The sequence below is a fragment of the Cnephaeus nilssonii genome, assembly GCF_951640355.1.
Source record: "Cnephaeus nilssonii genome assembly, chromosome: 21".
Taxonomy (NCBI): Eukaryota; Metazoa; Chordata; class Mammalia; order Chiroptera; family Vespertilionidae; genus Cnephaeus; species Cnephaeus nilssonii.
The window spans coordinates 26,967,377-26,987,929 of NC_137092.1; the positions used below are offsets into that span (position 1 = coordinate 26,967,377).

General features: G+C 40.1%; 1 protein-coding gene across 2 annotated transcripts in view; it reads left to right on the plus strand.

Moving 5' to 3' along the window:
* Positions 1 to 20,553, plus strand: part of HMCN1 (hemicentin 1) — a 379,828-nt gene that overhangs the window by 343,789 nt on the left and 15,486 nt on the right. For both annotated transcript variants that reach the window (XM_079760677.1, XM_079760678.1), the window contains exons 94-102: positions 3,685 to 3,834; positions 4,364 to 4,501; positions 5,697 to 5,818; positions 8,118 to 8,355; positions 13,571 to 13,633; positions 14,873 to 14,992; positions 15,900 to 16,034; positions 18,488 to 18,601; positions 19,928 to 20,053. In XM_079760677.1, the coding sequence (XP_079616803.1) occupies positions 3,685 to 3,834; positions 4,364 to 4,501; positions 5,697 to 5,818; positions 8,118 to 8,355; positions 13,571 to 13,633; positions 14,873 to 14,992; positions 15,900 to 16,034; positions 18,488 to 18,601; positions 19,928 to 20,053 (1,206 nt within the window). The remainder of the gene's footprint in view (positions 1 to 3,684; positions 3,835 to 4,363; positions 4,502 to 5,696; positions 5,819 to 8,117; positions 8,356 to 13,570; positions 13,634 to 14,872; positions 14,993 to 15,899; positions 16,035 to 18,487; positions 18,602 to 19,927; positions 20,054 to 20,553) is intronic.

Below are 20,553 nucleotides of genomic sequence, written 5' to 3' on the forward strand. Positions count from 1 at the left end.
GGTTGAGCACCACCCCATGAACCAAGAGGTCACTGGTTTGATTCTTGGTGAGGGCACATGCCTGGGTTATAGGCTCAATCCCCAGTAGGCAGTCGATCAATGTATCTCTCTCATCTCATCAATGTTTCTATCTCTCTAGCCCTCTCCCTCCCTCTCTCTCTGAAATGAATAAAAACATTTTTTTAAATGGTGGGTAGTCCTAAGGGTACTTGTCTCAGAGGATAGACTTTCTAAGGACTAGAAGCAGACCAGAAAGAACAGTTTGACACTGTTGAAGGTTTGATATGACTGGACTTTTCCAAAGTTTTAAGGTTGCTTTAGAAATAAAATGTCCCTGGAAATCAAGAAGGCCCATTTGGCACAGTAAGAGAGAGAGAGGTTATATGAAAAGATTTATAGGATCTAGACAAGCTAAAGGGCAAGTGTCTATCAATCAACTGCTCAACATATCTTCTCAACATATCAACTGATTACCAAGGATTCCGAGGTTCTAACATGTAGGCATGGCGATAAGTCCCATTTCAGTGGAGGCATTTGGTAGCTCAGCCTCTGGTGGTCCCAGGGCCCCAGTGGGGAGGAAATCCAAATACACTGACATTTTGGATGAAGGAGTTTGGCAGAAAGTTTCAAGGGTCCCAACTAGCTGGCCGGACTAGGAGATGGTGGTTGACCACTGGAATTCAAGTTCTTCCTCTGTGAGACGGGGGAACCAAGATCACAATGGGAAGCCATGTTTGTTAGCAATGACCCAGAGAACTAAGGGAATTAGTGATCCTTCTGAATAGGGGAGCTGTTCCCCTGCCTAGGAATAAACATAAGGACCCATATGGCCTACCGGGTCCTGATTGGGCCTGCTCTCTCCTTTGCTGCATCATCTTGCAGTGTGGTTCATATCGCTCTCTAAGCTCTCACTTTTGGTTTCTCCAATATAGCAAGCGACCACCTCCCCAAAGGGTGACACATGCCATCTTCTCTACCTGGAAAGCCCTTCTCCTGCCTTTTTCCCTGGCTTAGTTAACACATCTACTTTTATTAAATTGCTACTCAATTTTTACTTCCTTTTCAGACTTCCCCGAGTAGTAAATCTTACACATTAGTGTAAAATTTCAATTTTACATTTTTTTGGAATTCTCATTAATAGCTATCTTCCCTATTTAGATGTAAGCTCTATGAAGACAGGTCTCATGTCTTTTTTCTCTTTCTTATTACTACTGTTTCCTTGATACTTGATGACCAAATGAATGTAGTCCAGAACCTGAAGGCTGAATCAAGGTGAAGAAAATCTTTTCTCTAATAAAGTAATGCAAATTAAAATGGCGAAATAAAAAAATAACAATAAATAAAATGGTGAGATACTATACTTCCTGTTTTTTCTGAGATTCAATATAATTATACTTCTCCCTAGTATATAGTACTTGATAACAATATCTGAAACACCTGGTGATTATTTTAAAATATATTCCATTAAAATATATTCTTAATGAATATTTATAAATTTCACTATCAGCTTCTTCCCAATATGTTTCTTTCTCTTATCAAAGCATGCAATTTAATTGAGAAATAGTCATTAGCCACCTATTCTGTTAGTAACCAATAATTTTGTTGAGCAGTGGGAAAATGTATAAAGTTACTGTAGAGCTACTTTTTAAAATTAGAATTGTTTTTCAATCTGATTGTCTTGGTATGAATTTTGTAGCACTATTAAAAGTACGATACCCTGCAATTTTTTCTTGTTAAACATTTTTTAAATATATATGTAATACTAGAGGCCCGGTGCACGAAATTCATGCACGGGAGGGGGGAGGTGTCCCTCAGCCCAGCCTGCACCCTCTCCAATCTGGGACCCCTCGAGGGATGTCCGACTGCCCGTTTAGACCCAATACTGGTAGGATCGGGCCTAAACGGGCAGTCGGACATCCCTCTCACAATCCAGGACTGCTGGCTCCCAACTGCTCGCCTGCCTGCCTTCCTGATTGCCCCTAACAGCTTCTGCCTGCCAGCCTGATCACCTGCCAGCCTGATTGATGTCTAACTGCTCCCCTGCCAGCCTGTTTGCCCCCAACTTTCCTCTTCTGCTGGCCTGGTCACCCCTAACTGCCCTCCCCTGCAGGATTGATCGCCCCCAACTGCCCTCCCTTGCAGGCCTGGTCCCTCTCAACTGCCCTCCCTTGTAGGCCTGGTCCCTCCCAACTGTCCTCCCCTGCTGGCCATCTTGTGGCAGCCATCTTGTGTCCACATGGGGGCAGGATCTTTGACCACATGGGGGCAGCCATCTTGTGTGTTGGAGTGATGGTCAATCTGCATATTACTCTTTTATTAGATAGGATAGAGGCCTGGTGAATGGATGGGGGCCAGCTGGTTTGCCCTGAAGGGTGTCCCGGATCAGGGTGGAGGTTCCCTTGGGGTGTGGGGCAGCCTGGGCAAGGGGCCTGTGGTGGTTTGCAGGCCAGCCATGCCCCCCGGCGACCCAAGTGGAGGCCCTGGTATCTGGAATTTATTTATATTCTACAATTGAAACTTTGTAGCCTGGAGCAGAGCCAAGCCTCCTGCTCACTCTGTGGCAGCAGCCATTTCTGTTGGAATTTATGTATCTTCTATAATTGAAACTTTGTAGCCTTAAGCGAAGGCCTGGGCCAGCCAGGGCTGCAGAAGCTTTGCTTCCTCTATTGCCCGGGGCAACCCTAGCCTCCTGCTCTTCCAGCTCTGTGGCTGCCGTCATTTCTGTTGGAATTAATTTACCTTCTATAATTGAAACTTTGTACCCTTGAGTGGAGGCCTCGGCCCGCCAGGATGTGTAGAAAGGTTGGCTTCCTCCATTGCCAGGGAAACCCAAGCCTCCCTCCTGCTCTCTGTGGCCTCAGCCATCTTGGTTGGGGTTAATTTGCATACTCACTCTGATTGGCTGGTGGACGTGGCTGGTGGGCATGGCTTGTGGGTGTAGCGAAGTGATGGTTAATTTGCATATTACTCTTTTATTATATAGGATGAAGAACTTGATAAGCCCAAGATCTGAAACCCAAGCTGGATGATAAAACCCCTTAGATATGTCACATGTATGTTAACAGTGACCTGTCACAAGGCTTAGGAGCTGTTTTTTGCTGGTGATTCCTCCTGCCCCTTTGTTCCCACTTAGGAGGCAAACAGGTCAAAGAACATGGGTTTTGATGCCAATCGCATCTGTGATCAGGTCCTCATTCCACCGCCTTCTAGATGTAATGATAATTCCTTTGAAATTTCTTTTTCTAGTCCTCAAACTGTGGCTACTTAAAATAAACCACCTTACGGGATTTTGATAGGATTAAAAGAGTTATCACATATTAAATGCTTACTATAGTGCATGACATGCTCAATAAACTCATTATTATCATCATTTCATTACCATCAGCAAACACCCACTTTATTTTGGCTTTGGGACTGGACGCTGATTGTATTCTTTGGATTGTGAAATACTGCTATGATGTACATAGATTGGAAGGAGCCTGGATTTATGAGGGATGATGAGTACTACATTAGAGTGGAATGTTTTGAAAGCTTATTTATTACACTCTTAAATTCAGATGTCATGATCTTGTCAAATGTTTGAGAGAAGATTTGTAGCATCTTTGAATACTGGCCTTCTTTTCTCCCATGTAATGTTGATGAAATTACTTCCTTATCCAGGAATGTTTTTCCTTCCCCCAATAGGTGGGCCCCAGCGAGCCAGAGGAAGTGTTATTGGAAATATTAATGATGTTGAATTTGGAATTGCTTTCCTTAACGCCACAGTGACAGATAGCCCTACCTCTGATACTAGAGTAATACATGCCAAAATTACCAATGTGCCTCGCAGGCTTGGTAAGTTTCTTTGCTTAACAAAGTAATCAATAAGCCTCTTTTTAAAAATGTATATGTTAGCCCTGACCTGTTTGGTTCAGTGGATAGAGTGTCGGCCTGCAACACTTAAGGGTCCCAAGTTCGATTCCAGTCAAGGGCATGTACCTTGGTTGCGGGCACATCCCCAGTAGCGGGTGTGCAGGAGGCAGCTGATTGATGTTTCTCTCTCTTCGATGTTTCTAGCTCTCTATGCCTCTCTTTCCCTCTCTGTAAAAAATCAGTAAAATATATCTTTTTTAAAAATGTATATGTTAGCCTTCATCTTGTTATTTCTAGTTAAAATTTCTAGAAGATGTTACTACTAAATGATCAGTATAGTAATTCTATCCCAATAGTCAACTCTTAAAGGTGCATGAGATGCTAGTATTTGTTTTATTGTTATTCAAGATTATTTAGGATTCATGCTTATGAATAACATGCTATGAAGACAATAATAACAGGGAACTGTAAATATTTTGCTTTGTCACCTGATGTATCTCTTTTTATGTAGGTCCAGCAATGCGAAAGATAGTTTCTATTTTAAATCCCATTTATTGGACAACAGCAAAGGAAATTGGAGAAGCAGTCAATGGCTTCACCCTCACCAATGCAGTCTTCAAGAGAGAAACTCAAGTGGAATTTGCAACTGGTTAGTGCCAGCTCAGCTTAGTATTCTATTACTATAAAAATATGATTGCCTTAAAAGTCCGTGGTTAAGAAAAATATATTATATGTTCCCACAGAGAATAATTTCAGTCTTTGAAGCAATTTTATCATAAAAGATATAAAAGCAATTTTATGTTTCCCTATAAATTTTTACTGACATGGGTCTCTAAGAGCGTTCAAACAGTATAGTCATTTTTATACCCCAAAACTTTTTTATTGTATTTCCTATATCTTTTCTCCTTAAACCTTTAGAAAAAAAGTTTTAAAGGCCAAACAGAATAGGAAAATGAGTCATTGCTATTAATTAAAAGTTTTTTTTATCTAAACCTGAGATTCAGTTAGAATACCTTGTAGGGATTCTTTATCAAAAAGATATAAGTAGCCTGGCCGGTGTGGCTCCGTGGTTGAGTGTGGACCTATGAACTAGGAATTCACAGTTGGATTGCCCAGGTTTCAGGCTTGATCCCCAGCAGGGGGCATGCAGGAGGCAGCCAATCAATGATTCTCTCTCATCATTGATATTTCTCTCTCTCTTTCTCTCTCCCTTCCTCTCTGAAATCAATAAAAATATTTTTTAAAAGGATGGAAGTAAAAACAAGCAAATCTTAATGTGTTTTTGCTTTATCCTTAGTGTTAATGAACTTGTATTAGCTATTCATTGCTCTTTCCAAGTGCCCTCAGATCCATTTCAAACCTCATCAAAGGTGATCAAATGGCAGTGATCTTTAAGGAAGAAAGACTGAGGGAGGGCATAGCTTTAATCATCCCAGAAGTGGGTCTGTCATGACCATCCACTTACTAAGACGCTCTTTGCTACTTCTTGAAACATCGGAAAGAGACTTGTAGTTATTGCCAGTTCGCCTGATGAAGCTGACCCTTCTCACAAGCAACCCATTTTTGTAGAATTGTCTTGCTATTGCTTGTGATTTTAAAGTGTGGAATCCTTCACATAATCATGTCCTACATTAATGCCACATAAAAAAGATATTTTAGAAGATAGTTTGATAAGCCTACCTTTAATTTGGGGACTGAATGCTAATTTAATACTCTTATTGTCTATGTTTATTCAAGCGTTCAGTAAAATAACATAGCTGAGCTGGAATGTAAGGTAAATCTGTTTTGCACTTACACAAACCATCTAGTTTTTGCTGCTAACGTGAACGCGTTGTAATTCCCAGGAGAAATCCTGCGCATGACTCATATTGCTCGGGGCCTGGATTCCGATGGTGCTTTGCTGCTAGATATTGTCGTGAGCGGCTATGTGCTGCAGCTTCACTCACCTGCTGAAGTCGCTGTAAAGGTAAACTGTCACGATAACTTGCCTTCACTGTTTATTGGCGTAACAGTAAGACTAGGAGTCAGAGATCCATAGAAAGAGCAAGAGAACTTGTGTCATTCCCCTTGTTTGCTTCGGGGAGTAAATGTCTAAACCACTGCGGTTAGAAATGGCTATCTGGTCTTTGTTTACATTAGCCAAAACATGGAAACCACCTAAGTGTTCATGGGCGGATGGATGGATAAAGAAGATGTGATGCATATGTGTATATCTCAACATGGATGAATCATGACAGTATGTGCTAAGTGAAATAAGTCTGTGGAAAAGGACAAAAATCACATCATTTCACTTATATGTGGACTATAACACAAAAAGTAGCCCTGGCCAGTTTTCTCGGTAGTTAGAGCATCGGCCCGTGCACCAAAGTGTCACAGGTTCGATTCTGGTCGAGGACACGGATCTGGGTTGCAGGTTCAATCTGCCACCTTGGTCATGGCATGTGCGGAGGCAACTCACATCCATGTTTCTCTCTCCTCCCCCCACCTCCTTTCCACTCTTTATAAAACAATGGAAAAAATATCATGGGTGAGGATTAACAAAAAAAGAAACAAAAAAAAAGGAATAAAGAAAAGCAAACTCATAGGTACAGACAGAATGGTGGTTACCAGAGGAGAATGGGGTTGGGGAGGATGAAGTGGGTAAAGGGGACCAAATATATGGTAACAGAGGAGACTAGATTTCGGGTGGGGAGCATGCAATAGAGTACACAGATACTGAATTATAATCTTATACACCTGACAGTTATATAATGTTATTAACCAACTAAACGGGCCAAAATGGGCAGTCGGACATCCCTCTCACAATCCAGGACTGCTGGCTCCCAACTGCTCACCTGCCTGCCTTCCTGATTGCCCCTAACTGCTTCTGCCTGCCAGCGTGATCACCCCCTAACCACTCCCCTGCCAGCCTGATTGACGCCTAACTGCTCCCCTGCCAGCCTGTTTGCCCCTAACTGCCCTCCCCTGCAGGCCTGGTCACCCCTAACTGCCCTCCCCTGCAGGCCTGTTCCCCCCACAACTGCTCTCCACTGCAGGCCTGGGTCCCCCCCCAACTGCCCTTCCCTGCAGGCCTGGTCACCCCCAACTTCTCTCTGCTGGCCTGGTCACCCCTAACTACCCTCCCCTGCTGGCCTGATTGCCCACAACTGCCCTCCCTTGCAGGCCGGGTCCCTCCCAACTGCCCTCCCCTGCTGGCCATCTTGTGGTAGCCATCTTGTGTCCACATGGGGGCAGCCATCTTGTGTGTTGGAGTGATGGTCAATTTGCATATTACTCTTTTATTAGATAGGATAGAGGCCTGGTGCACGGGTGGGGGCCAGCTGGTTTGCCCTGAAAGTTGTCCCAGATCAGGGTGGTGGTTCCATTGGGGCATGGGGCGGCTTGGGCGAGGGGCCTGTGGTGGTTTGCAGGCCGGCCATGCCCCCCAGCAACCCAAGTGGAGGCCCTGGTATCTGGGATTTATTTATCTTCTATAATTGAAACTTTGTAGCCTTGAGCGGAGCCAAGCCTCCTGCTCGCTCCGTGGCCGCAGCCATTTTTGTTGGGATTTATTTATCTTCTATAATTGAAACTTTGTAGCCTTGAGTAAAGGCCAGGGCAGGCCAGGGCTGCGGAAGCTTGGCTTCCTCCATCTCCCGGGGCAACTCACACCTCCTGCTCGCTCTGTGGTTGCAGCCATCTTGGTTGGGTTAATTTGCATACTTGCTCCTGAATGGCTGGTGGGTGTGGCTTGTGGGTGTAGCGGAGGTGTGGTCAATTTGCATATTATTCTTTTATTATATAGGCTGGTTCTCCATTAATTTAATTTTTTTAAAAAAATCTTCAGGGACAAGTCTTTCCAAAACTCTTAGTGATTTATTATTCTGCTTATCAGAACCAAGATCACTGCTGTGTTATTTTAAGCCGTTTGTTTAATTTTCTTGTCACAGAATAGTAACTCTTGCATGAAAGTTTTTGTATATCATCCATAAAAGTTTCTGAAATTAAAGAATAAACAATCGCCTTCTCACATCTTTTCTTGACTCTTGACCTATAACTCTGATTCCCTTATGAAACTATAATTTATAACAGTAAAATCATGAAACTAATGTAATAATTAAGAGGTTCAGATTTTATTTCTTGGATTCTACTGTACAATTACAATTTTATTTAGAACTAAAAATATTTAGCCTCTAAGCCATTTTTTTCTCATTCTGCATCTCATAGTACCCTCAAGAAAAAAATAAGAGTCATGCTGATCCTCAAATCTGTGTTGTCCTCCTTAGGATTACACGGAGGACTACGTTCAGACAGGTCCTGGGCAGCTGTATGCCTACTCAACCCGGCTGTTCACCATTGATGGAATCGGCGTCCCATACACATGGAACCACACCATTTTCTATGATCAGGCACAGGGAAGAATGCCTTTCTTGGTAGAAACACTTCATGCATCCTCTGTGGAATCTGACTACAACCAGTTAGAAGAGACATTGGGTTTTAAAATTCATGCTTCAATTTCCAAAGGTAAGTTGGTTCAGGAGAAGTCCAAATCTTTCTAAAAGAGTTAAAGAATTGCATTGACCTTCAAAATAAGGATATTAAGGCATAGACCAAACACGATGACATCAGTTTTTCATGCATGTTATCTATAGTTGTTTTTTGGTGTGTTTTTTTATGGTAAAGCCAGTCAGGGTGTGTTCTAATACATTTGTTTTACTAATATGCTGGTTCATATAGCATAATGGAGTTATTCTATTGTATATGCACAGGGAGGTTTAAAAATATGTATTCTGTCAGATGGTTTTCTTTGGATAACAAAATCCATTTGTTCTTGTTCTGAATTTTATATTTTGTCAAGGAATTTTTTAAATTCCTGAGATGGGTACATGTTAACCTAAATTAGTCCCAAAAAAGTTTTCATATTTTAAAAGCAGTGCAGCAATAATCAGGATTTCCACAGTCATTTCTTGTTCCTGGAAGTTATAATTTTGAACTGCTTCTCATTTTCCAAGCACAGTTCAACAACCCTTGATCTCGGCAGCCTCCCTATGCTATGTGGTTCTTTGACGTGTCTATACCCTGGGTTTCCTTTTCAGTCATGAGAGGCACCGCAACAATTATAATTCCATATTCCATGGGGTTTGGGTGGTAGGAAACACTTGCATGTAGTGATGTTGAGACTGTTTGACTTTAACTTTGAACTTTAGGCTCCCATGAGTACACTTAAAATTATTCATATTGGCTTTGTGAATGTGTATGTTTTGCTATGAGCTGGCTTTCCTAAAATAGATCCAAGTAGATTTAAATAGCATCATATTGTTTTATCGTGCTCAGAGAAACACTAAAAATTTTATTCTTACCATTACTCTTGTTTTTTATTGGTTATGCATTTTCTTCTTCATAATGGCTTCGTTACATTTGTGATCACTATAATCTAGGAACTTATGATCATATTATTTGAGAAAATTATGGATTCATGAAGCCTCATAGCCAGTGGTACCCATAGCCCCACATCTCCTCCACCAACACTTCATTTTACTGTTGTAATGCAGGATCAGGTCACTTGGACAAAAGAAAAGAGCCACTGGAATAATTATGTTTCCTCTTCCTCAACAATGCCTCCTTTTCAAATCTAATCTGTTTCTACTTTTTCTAGTGCCCCTTATAATTTTAAAAACATAACTTGGGACAGGACTTTGGTTAAAAATAAATTTATACCATCTGGGACTAGAGGAATTAAGGTGATTTTTGAAAAGTCATGTATAGTTTCTACCCAGTTATGTCAATCCTTTAAGCCTGAAACGGCTGGGAGGTCTTTGTGGTACCTGTAGGGGTGTTGTTGGGGGATTGGGCCCCACTATATGATATTTAAATCCCCTTGCTATCCTTAGATACTATGGCGTATACATTACATCTGATATGTGTGCCCATTTGCTGTGGACATTGTTGCTGAGAATTGTGTACCTGCAATTTCTCTTTAAGTGACCACCAGGGGGCAAGCTTGCCTTCTTGGTTGCTTAACCAGAAGGTTCTTTCTCTTGGTTGGGTCTAGACTACAGTTATGGTTACAGTGCACTTAGAATCACCTAGAGAGTTTGATGCAAGTTAAGATTTATAATCACAAATATTTTTGTTTAGCTAGACTAAGGTAGAGTTTGGACTTTGTCTTTTTAACAACCCCTAAGTGATTCTAATATCTGGTCTGCACACTGGCATTTGGAAACTACTGTCAAAACAACTCACAGTATAAATCAGTATTATTTTTTAAAATTGGTTTTTGAAATAAAATTGACTAGTTTTTAAAATATAATTATAAAATATTATTAATTTTACAAGTTAAATAAAAGAGAGGTCAGAAACAATAAAGGAAAAGATAAATAAATTTAGCTACAAATAAATTTTTTAAAACTCTTTCAAGGGAGAAAAAATCAAAATTGAGACGGTAAAATATACACCAAGAAAAAAATATTTGCATTACATATTATGATCAACTATGATTAACCTTAATATATACAAGACTTTTAAAAATCAGTAAAAAAAAAGGCAAACACCCCAGTAGAAAAACACATAAAGGCTATGAACAGGAAATGCATGAAGGAAAAAACAATAATGACAAAATGAATGTGAAAAATGGTTTAACTTCATCAACAAGCAAAAAACTACACATTTTTCAATTATCACTCAGAGATTTAAAAATGTGATATACTCAGTACTGGAGAGGGATAGGGAAATAAACATCCCCATACACTGCCAGCAGAGGTTGTACCTTCGTTTAACATTTCTAGAAAGCAGTATGTATCAGTAGCCTTTCAAATCTTCCCTTCTTTTTAGTTACCTCATTCTATGAGTCTACCCTAAGAAAATCACAAAAGTGGCCAATAATAAATGTCTTGGAAATAAGAGATAAATACTTAAATGATGGCACAGCTGTATGATAACTCTTAAGCAGTCATTAAAGTAAATGTAAAGGATTTTTAAAATAATTTAGCATATTTACTCATTTGAAAATATTTCTTGAGTGCCTAACTGTGTACCAGGCACTGTTCTAGGCATTGACAAGGTAACTGTGAACAAGGGCTAAAGGAGAATGTACACAATATAATAATAATTGAAAAGCAGTATATATACAATATGAACCCAACCAACCTGGGTTGCCCATCCCACTGTGATTATAGGAAAACATTTATACTGGCTAAAAACACAGATTCTAAGGTTCTTCCTTGGCAATTCCGACTGAGATAGGACCAAGAGATCTCTGTTTTTAATAAGCTCTTCAAGAGATTTTATGATCAGTAGTTTGGCCATTATTCTGTAGAGTGCTTATAAAAGTGACTAGAGAAAGAAGCATCAAAATTTTGGTAGTAGTTTGTTCAAGTGACAAGTTTTCAGGGAATTTTAAACTTTTAAACGTTTCTAAAATTATAACACAAATATTTTGCATTGCCCCCTTAATATAGCAAAATGAAAATCATAACTACTGATTCCCATATTTTAAAGTATGCTCAAAATAACATACTTTAATTATAACCTAAAGAATAAATAAAAGGAAAACATCTTATAACAAAATATGTTGTATTTCAATGTAAAAGCCATTAGACATTACTACAATGCAAGATAAGAGAGAAGTGTTCCTATGACCGAACCTATAATATATAGTAGAGCCCTAGTGTGATCTTTAAAAAAAAAAAATCGAGTAATTCTTGGTTATGTTCTGAATAAAACAATGTATAGTCAAACATCAATTTATATTCCCTGAAGCATTCCTAGGAAATTCATTGTATATTTTAAGCACATAAAACAGTGTTTAATATGTGGAAGATGGGTCCTAGCCTTAGATAATTAAAAACAGCTCTCTCACTTCCATGGAAATCAGAGCAAGGGACAGATCTCCATCTGCATCATTATACCACACATGGCAGTGTTTTAGAATCTGCCCCAGGGTCCGCCCTTCTCACCAAATTTTAATAGGCCTCCCTGTCATGGTGAAAAATCAAAGTATCTCCCCAAAAGCTGCCCAGATGCCACCTAAAGGAAGAAATCTCCCCCACTTAGAATCAAAAATCAAAAGCTACTATCAGGTAACAACTAACTGTGTTTATGTGACACAGTTTTTCCACAGTTATATTCACAACACAGCGCCCTAAAGAACATACTGGTTGGATTAAGGAATATACAAGTAAGTGAATAAGTAAACATGCATTATAATCACCACCTGAGTTGTATTCTTGATTTCCGTGGTTGAAAGTCAAACAGATTTGCATCTAAATTTTTGTTCCAGCTTATATTAGATCTTTGACTTGAGGCAATTTGGCATAACCTCAGACTCTAATTCCTCGTCATAAAATTGGTTATGATAAGAGTAGAGGAGTTGTGAGGTTTGAATGAAGTAAAGCACATGAGACTCACAGTGCTAGGTGACTCACAGTAACCATGTAATAATCATTTAGCAACTGTTCTCCAGACACTTCTATTCCACCAGCCTATTCTATTCCCGATCCTTTGCCGTTTCAAGAAGACTTGGATGGTCTCAGGGTCATCTTTATAGTCAGGGTAGAAATGGATCATGAACCATTAGAGTTTCTTGTTAAGGTTCTAAACAATCAGATTGCATAGAAATAGCAGATGGGACTCTAGTTTTCTAGTCAAGCAAATATTTTCATTGGAATAGTGTTTCTTACACCCCCCAAATCCATAAACAGTTTTGAACAGTTGCATGTTCTCAGCAGGCTCAAACAATATTGTACTCAGAAACTCTCCAAAGTAGGATGCATCTGAAAAATTAGCTGATGCCCAGACTCCCTCTATGAAGAGCCCCTAAAACAATAATAAAAATAATCACAGTGCCATGCATTTAGAATGGAAAGAAAATCTAAGATAACTCCTAAGAGGTTGAATATGAACTGAATATACAATATAAATGAGATAAAATGCCCCATAAGAGAAATTTATTAGACTAGCGGTTGACTTTGAAGCTGGGTACACATTCATTATTTTGGTAACTTGAAAGATGAGTTTCATTTAATTTTTTTTCAGGTCCCTAATGTTTGAAAAATATTTGCTAAACCGCTTAAAACAGTCAAGACCCTGTTACTTTCTAAGGAAAGAGATTCCCTGACTAACCTGTTTATTTTTGTTAGTATGTTGTTGTTTTTTGTCTGACTCTACCTTTAATTCTGTTCTATCACAATATGCCCATTCGCCCTTGCTCTGACGACATGGAAAAGGAGAACTCTTGGTCCGCACGTAGGGCCTTTGACTCGGAAGCCCCACGTGACAAATGGAGGAGATTCACAGAAAGAGAGGATTTCTTCACTAGAGTCTCTGTTTTTCACGAAATTATTTTCAGTGGCTTGAAAATAGCATCCCCACTTCTAGAACAAACAGCAATGGCTGGACGAATACGACTTCACCATGGTTATTCGTGGAGTGCACATTGATCTGGGGTCTTCTTTCATTATCACTGAATAATTTTATTTAATTTTCTTTCGATTAATATAAACAATTTAAACAGAACATCTGTTTCTAGTGGCTGCTTGCCAACAACGTCTGGGCTGTGATTCATTTAGTTCTCGGTTGAGAAACAGGAGAAGTTTTCCATTCCGGCTTGTTTTCACCTAGTGCATTTGATGTGGTGTGTGTTCCATCTTGGCATACCTTCCCAGGGAAGATTGTACTGGAAAGAAACAAGTGCTAATATTCCAACGAGCCCGTTCATTCTGCCTTTTTTCCTCTCTGGTAGGAGACCGCAGTAATCAGTGCCCCTCCGGGTTTGCCTTAGACTCATTTGGACCCTTTTGTGCTGGTAAGTATAGGAATAAATAATGCTCTTTTATTTCTATTAAAATGTTCATACTGGATACCATGAAATGGACATCTGTTGCCATTTTTCTAGAAATGTAATCATCACATAGTCTTATAAATATCCCTTTTTATAGCTGAAGAGGTTGAGATGTAGAGGAGTGCCTACGATCACTCAGCTTTCAGGCAGCAGCGCTGGGTTTGAATTTTAGATACAAATCCTGTGCTCTTTCCATTTGGCCACAATCAAGTGCCAGGGATCAGCATGAAGTACAGAGGTGGGGTGAGCACAGGGACAAGACACTGGACTCTGTGAGGCCACTTAATTGCCATGGATGTGACACAGCAGTAATTCAGCTCCAAGTCACCTAACTCTAGAATTGCTCAATCATAGGACAGGGGCAGGACTGCGGGCCCAAGACTAATGACTAAACCAGCCTTTTCTCACCCAACTACCAGCTCAAGAGAGTCACCGATAAGTAAAAGATTGAGTAAATGGCTCACGCCTTTCTTTCACTGGCAGGCAGTGTAATGTATATTGGTAAAAAGTGGTCTTTAAAAATTATACTGCCCAGGTTCAAATTCCAGCTCTGCCAATAATGACCTGTGTAACCTTGGGGAGTTTACTTAACCTTTTTGCTCCTCAATTTTATCATGCAAATGAAGATAGTAACAAAAAAATACTCATCTCCTGCCCTAGCCAGTTTGGCTCAGTGGATAGAGCATCGGCCTGTGGACCTAAGTGGCTCAGGTTCAATTCCGGTCAAGGGCAGGTACCTAGGTTGCAGGCTCTTCCCTGGCCCGGGCCCTGGTCAGGGCTCATGCAGGAGGCAACTAATTGATGTGTTTCTCTCACGTCAATGTTTCTCTCTGTCTTTCCCTCTCTCTTCCACTCTCTCTAGAAATCAATGGGAAAATATCCTCTGGTGAGGATTAAAAAAAAAAATACTTATCTCCTAGGAACATTGTGTGCAATGAGTTCAGGTAGGTAAAAAGAGGTTAGCTCCAGTAAATGGTTGTTATATTTTAATTATCATCATTGTTTTAGAATCAATCTAAACATCTATTCACTATCAAAGATCATTTGGGGACTCGGCATTAATTTCTATTCAGCATTTCCATTTTATAGAGCATTTTCTGTTCCATGCGACTCAATTCCTTGGCCTCTTTAAACACTGACTTTAATAACTCCTAGAAAGTAGGGGGTTCGTGTACTAATTGGGCCCTTTGTTTCCTCTTTCAGATGAAGATGAATGTGCAACAGGGAAGCCCTGCTCCCATATCTGCCACAATGCCATGGGGACCTATTACTGCTCCTGCCCTGAAGGCCTCACCATTGCTGCTGATGGAAGAACCTGTCAAGGTCTTTATTCACAACCCTGAGTCTAATGGACATATTTCAGCAAAGGTCATGACAATCGCAACCTAGAGAGAGTGTGGTAGACCAACACTCTTCTTTTCTACTCTTTTACCTCTTCTCCTTCCCCCCACACACTTGGCAACAGACAGGAAGATCTGAATATTGCCCACACACTGCCTTCATATGGGGCCCTTCATATGGGTGCCTGTAGTGACTCTCTCACTCCCCACATCACAAGGAGGAAAGGCATCAGGACCATTACTCTACTCATCTTACAATTATAAAACTTAAGGAAGTGGTTATTAAGAAATTAAGAAAATTGCACAATCCTGATTGCACTTTGGGAACATTAACAAAAAGCATTTTTCTGTCAGACACTAGATATGCTTCAACGTTATAATTGTGTAAGAATCTAGTTTTATAATTAAAAAAATAATGAAAAGCAGAAAGGATTTCTCCCTCTATGCTAAGGATGTCCTCTTCTAAATGCAAAAGAGAGAAAGAGTAGGGGGATAGGAGGAGAGAGGAATAACATTTATGGAGTGTCCAGTGTGCATTGGACATTATTTCCTTTCATTTTTAAAGCAACACTGAGAGACAGATATTATTGTTCTCGTTTTACGGATAAGAAAACTGTGATCTCAGGAAGGAGAAGTAACTTTTTTTTAAAAAAAGCACAACCTAATTTATAAGTGGTCTAATGGATGGATTGGTCTGTGACAATATCACACTATGCTACTGTGAGCTTAGCCATTTAACACACCTGAAATGACTCAACCAAAAAAATCAGCATTCTTGCTCTTGTGTGTTTTTCCAAGTGCTTTTATTGCTTTTCTTATCCCCATTTCACAGCAGGTTCTTAGCTTGGTTTCTTCAACTCACCTTGGTTGAATGCCTCACTTTGTTGCAGATATTGATGAGTGTGCTTTAGGTGGACACACATGCCATGCTGGTCAGGACTGTGACAATACCATTGGGTCCTATCGCTGCGTGGTCCGCTGTGGAATTGGCTTTCGAAGAACCTCTGATGGGATGAGTTGTCAAGGTATAAAAATGGAGGCCCTTGCTTTATCTTATGATACTAAGAATTAAGATACCCTGACTTTTGAATCATTTAAAGTGAACGCTTTTATAGATTGAGCTTCTCAATTGGGGTCTTTAGATGTAATATTCCATGGCTATTTCAAATGCTTGCAGGATGATGGTTTTGAATAACATTTGCCTATTATATTTGAGAGGAAATTATATGGCATGATCTAATAAAATCTGCTTTATTAAACTCCATTGCATAAAACTACAGAATGTTTATTGCAGGACTTTTTTTTAATAGTCTGTATTTTTAGAGCAGTTTTAGGTTCACAGTAAAATTGAGTGAAAGGTGAAGATATTCCTCACATACCCCTGCCCCGTCTCACGCATGGCCTCCCTCAGCATTTACATCCTGCCCCAGAGTGGTACATTTTTTACAAGGATAAACCTACGTGGACACATCATTATCACCCAAAGTCCATAGTTTACATTGGAGTTCACTCTTGGTGTTGTACCTTCCATGGGCTTGGACAAATTAATAATGACCTATGCCCTCCATTATAATATCATACAAATAGTTTTCTTGCCCTAAAAATCTTCTGTGCTCCACCTATTCATCCTTCCCCCCAAATCTCTGGAAACCACTGATATTTTTATTGTCTCCACAGTTTTGCCTTTTCCAGAATGTCATATACTAGAAGGTGGAACCATATAGTATGTAGCCTTTTTAGGTTGGCTTTTTCACTTAGTGGTATGCATGTAAGTTTCCTCCCATGTCCTTTCCTGGGTTGATAGCTCATTTCTTTTTAGTGCTGAATAATATTTCATCGTATGAATGTATCACAGTATTTACCCAGTTACTACCGAAGGACATCTTGGTTGCTTCCCAAGTTTTAGCAATTATGGGTAAAGCTGCTATCAGGATTTTTTCATAGAAACAGAGACAGTGGATGCAGAACTGAATGCCTATCAATAATAGAAAAAAATGAATTAATTATGGTACATCCACCGAATGAACCATTGTGCAGCTATTTTAAAGAGTAGAATGGAGCTCAACTATTTGGCTTAAAAGATTTCCATTACGTGTTGTTGATTGAGGACATGAAAGTGTAGGAAAGTCTAAGTAACTTGTGTAGAAAAGATTATGTGACTAGAAAACAAACAATAACAAAGAAAAAGAAAATGCATTTATGTACTTAGGTAAAGCTATATATGGGTACATGGAAGAGACATTATCATTTATACTAGATTGTTATTACAGGTTGGTTTTGGTGGGGAAGGGAGTAAAGGATAAGGGGGCCCAAGCAAAAGAGAAAGAAGTATATGAAAACTTTTTAAAATTATATGATCACATTTGGGTGTTTGCATTAAGGTGTGCAGATTTTGAAAGATTAAATTAGAAGCTCTCAAATAGAAAACAAGAACAAAATAAGACATCAGCAATCTCGAGTTTGGGAAGGTAAGGTAAAGACAAGAAGAGCCTAAATATGGTGATTGGTTTTTGTTTTTTTTTAAGAGTTTAGAATAGAATGACATAGGCATGGAGAAATGTGAAATGAGTATAAATCTAAGAGAGGGATTTTGTTAGGATAGGAAATATTTAGTTGTGTCTATAGGGTTTTGGGAAAGATGACAGTAAGTAGGAAGGACTTTAAAATACACAATGAGTATAAATCTAAGAGAAGGATTTTGTTAGGATAGGAAATATTTGGTTGTGTCTATAGGGTTTGGGGAAAGATGACAGTAAGTAGGAAGGACTTTAAAATACACAAGAGCAGGGAATTATCAATGGACCACAATCCTCATCTTGGTGAGAAAGGAAGAGGTGGGCTGCAGTAGGAGGGCGGTACTTTTCTTAAATGGGAGAAGAGCTCTCTCCTCCTTTGGGACTGGATGGAAGGAGAGGGGAGAAGGCAGTGCATGAGTGGGGAGAGTTCATCCTGCACTGTTTTTGTTACACTGTGATGCAGATGGTATTTGGGAAGATTGATTTGGCGAAATACTAAAGTTGATGCAGTCAGTTTGGCATAAGGTGATAAAGACCTGCCTCACACTAATAGCAGCAGAAATGAGGACGAAAGGTCAATTGCAAAATGTATTGCAGAAGACCTTTGCTTCAGTTTATGTTTTCCTATCTCCGTATTCCAGTCTGTCAGCAACATTCCAGGGCTGAGATTTCCTGGAAACAGGAGTGGGAGCCACATGGTAAAGTACTCAAAGTAGCGGTGTGCTGTGTCAACATAGCACTGAGTCACTAGCAAAGGTAGGAGTACTGAAGAGAGAGACTCTCTCTGGCAATTAATCCTGTCCATTATCTAGCAGATTGTATGAGAGCAATTGTGTTGAATTCATTTTAGAGAAGGTCTTAAACATGATAATTATCAAAGATTATTAAAAGGTTAAATATTTGGGATAAGTTAATCCAAGTTTCCTAACAGAATATAATGCAATTTTTGTTTTATTTAACAGATATTAATGAATGTCAAGAATCCAGTCCCTGCCACCACCGTTGTTTCAATGCCATAGGAAGTTTTCACTGTGGATGTGAACCTGGGTATCAGCTGAAGGGCAGAAAATGCATGGGTAAGAAAGGGCTTTGAATTCAAAGACATAGTATCTTTGTAACTTCTTAATGGTGTCTGATCCAGTTCATGTGCTGTGCCCTGAGCCTGATTTAAAGATAGAATGCCTACCATGCATCATATATATATAGTCTTTATAAAAACAAAATGGAGCCCTAACCGGTTTGGCTCAGTGGATAGAGCGTCGGACCACGGGCTGAAGGGTCCCAGGTTCGATTCCGGTCAAGGGCATGTACTTTGGTTGCGGGCACATCCCCAGTTGTGGGGGGGGGGGGCGGGTGTGCAGGAGGCAGCTGATTGATGTTTCTCTCTCATCGATGTTTCTAACTCTCTATCCCTCTCCCTTCCTCTTTGTAAAAAATCAATAAAATAAATTTTTTTAAAAATGGAAGCAAATGCTATGCTTTACGGGTCACATAACCATTTTTTAAACATTTCCCCTATTATATTTACCAAGTTTTTTCACAGAAGTATAATACAGGGTGAGGCAAAAGTAGGTTTACAGTTGTTCACATGGAAAATAATACAATAATTAGTATACATATATATGTATATATACAGATATGTATAAGTTGTTTTTTTTTTCCCCTTGGAGGAGGAAATGGTTGGTATGGCTGCCAGCTCTGTGACATGTTTTTGATTTGTATTATTATCCTATATAATAAAGAGGTAATATGCAAATTAACCCTCACACCCTCGCAAGATGGCTGCATATGACCAGGTCGGCAGGGGGGTTAGTGAGGGACGACCAAACAACTGAACAACTGGCTGCGTGGGGCTACCAGGCTAGCAGGGAGTTAGTGAGGGACAACCAAACGACTGAACAGCAGGCTGCGTGGGGTGACCAGGCTGGTGGTGGGAGGGTCAGTTAGGGGCAACCAGGCTGGCAGAGGGGGAAGTTGGGGGCAGTTGGGGGTAACCAGGCCGGTGGGGGGGGGAAGTTAGGGGTGACTAGGCTGGTGGGGGGGCAGTTAGGGGCAACCAGGCCAGCAGAGTGGGGCAGTTGGGGGTGACCAGGCAGGCAGGTGAGCGATTAGGAGCCAGTAGTCCAGGATTGTGGGAGGGATCTTGGATTGAAGAGGGTGCAGGCTGGGCTGAGGGGACTCTCCCAGGACCTCCCCCCCCCCGTGCATGAATTTAGTGCACCGGGCCTCTAGTGTTTTATAATTGTGTCACCTTGGATTTAAACACTTTAACTTTCCATGATGATTATGCAGTCAACATCTATATTAGTCTATAATATCTTTAAAGTCTAAAAGTATAGTTTCTATGGCAACGTTGATGCAATCATCATCTCGGTCTGCGTGCCCTTTGTTCTCCTGTGAAGATGTGAACGAATGTCGCCAGAACGTGTGCAGACCAGACCAGCACTGTGAGAACACCCGTGGCGGCTACAAGTGCATTGATCTCTGCCCCAACGGGATGACCAAGGCGGAAAACGGAACCTGCATTGGTGAGTGGCTGGCTAGTTCAGTGACTGAGATGCGTTTACCATCGCCAAGCCAAGTAAGGCATCCATTTCAAAACTAATGATTACAGTACATTTAATCTAACAGGGAACTATTTCTTTTTCCATAGGTTAGGTGTTTTGGTTTTTTTTTCATCCCCAACTTCTAGTATGGTTGACCTCTGGGATTCTGGGGTCATGGCCATACCAGGAAATGGAAGCTCACCATGGAGACATGTGACCATTTGAGTTTCCGTCAGTTACACATCTGGTTTATATAGTTTAATATCCACATAAATTAATAGTCTCTCTTTACTTCTAATATGAAATTTAACATATATGTTCAGAATTTCATATGAGGGTTGGGAAAAAATCGTAGGATTTATTGAAAGTTAAAAATACAATTATTGTAGAGCTAAATATTCTTTAAATGTCAAATCAATGACCAGACAATAAAGTAAACTATATTCCTGTGTAAGTTTATTCTATACGTGCCCATTCTGACC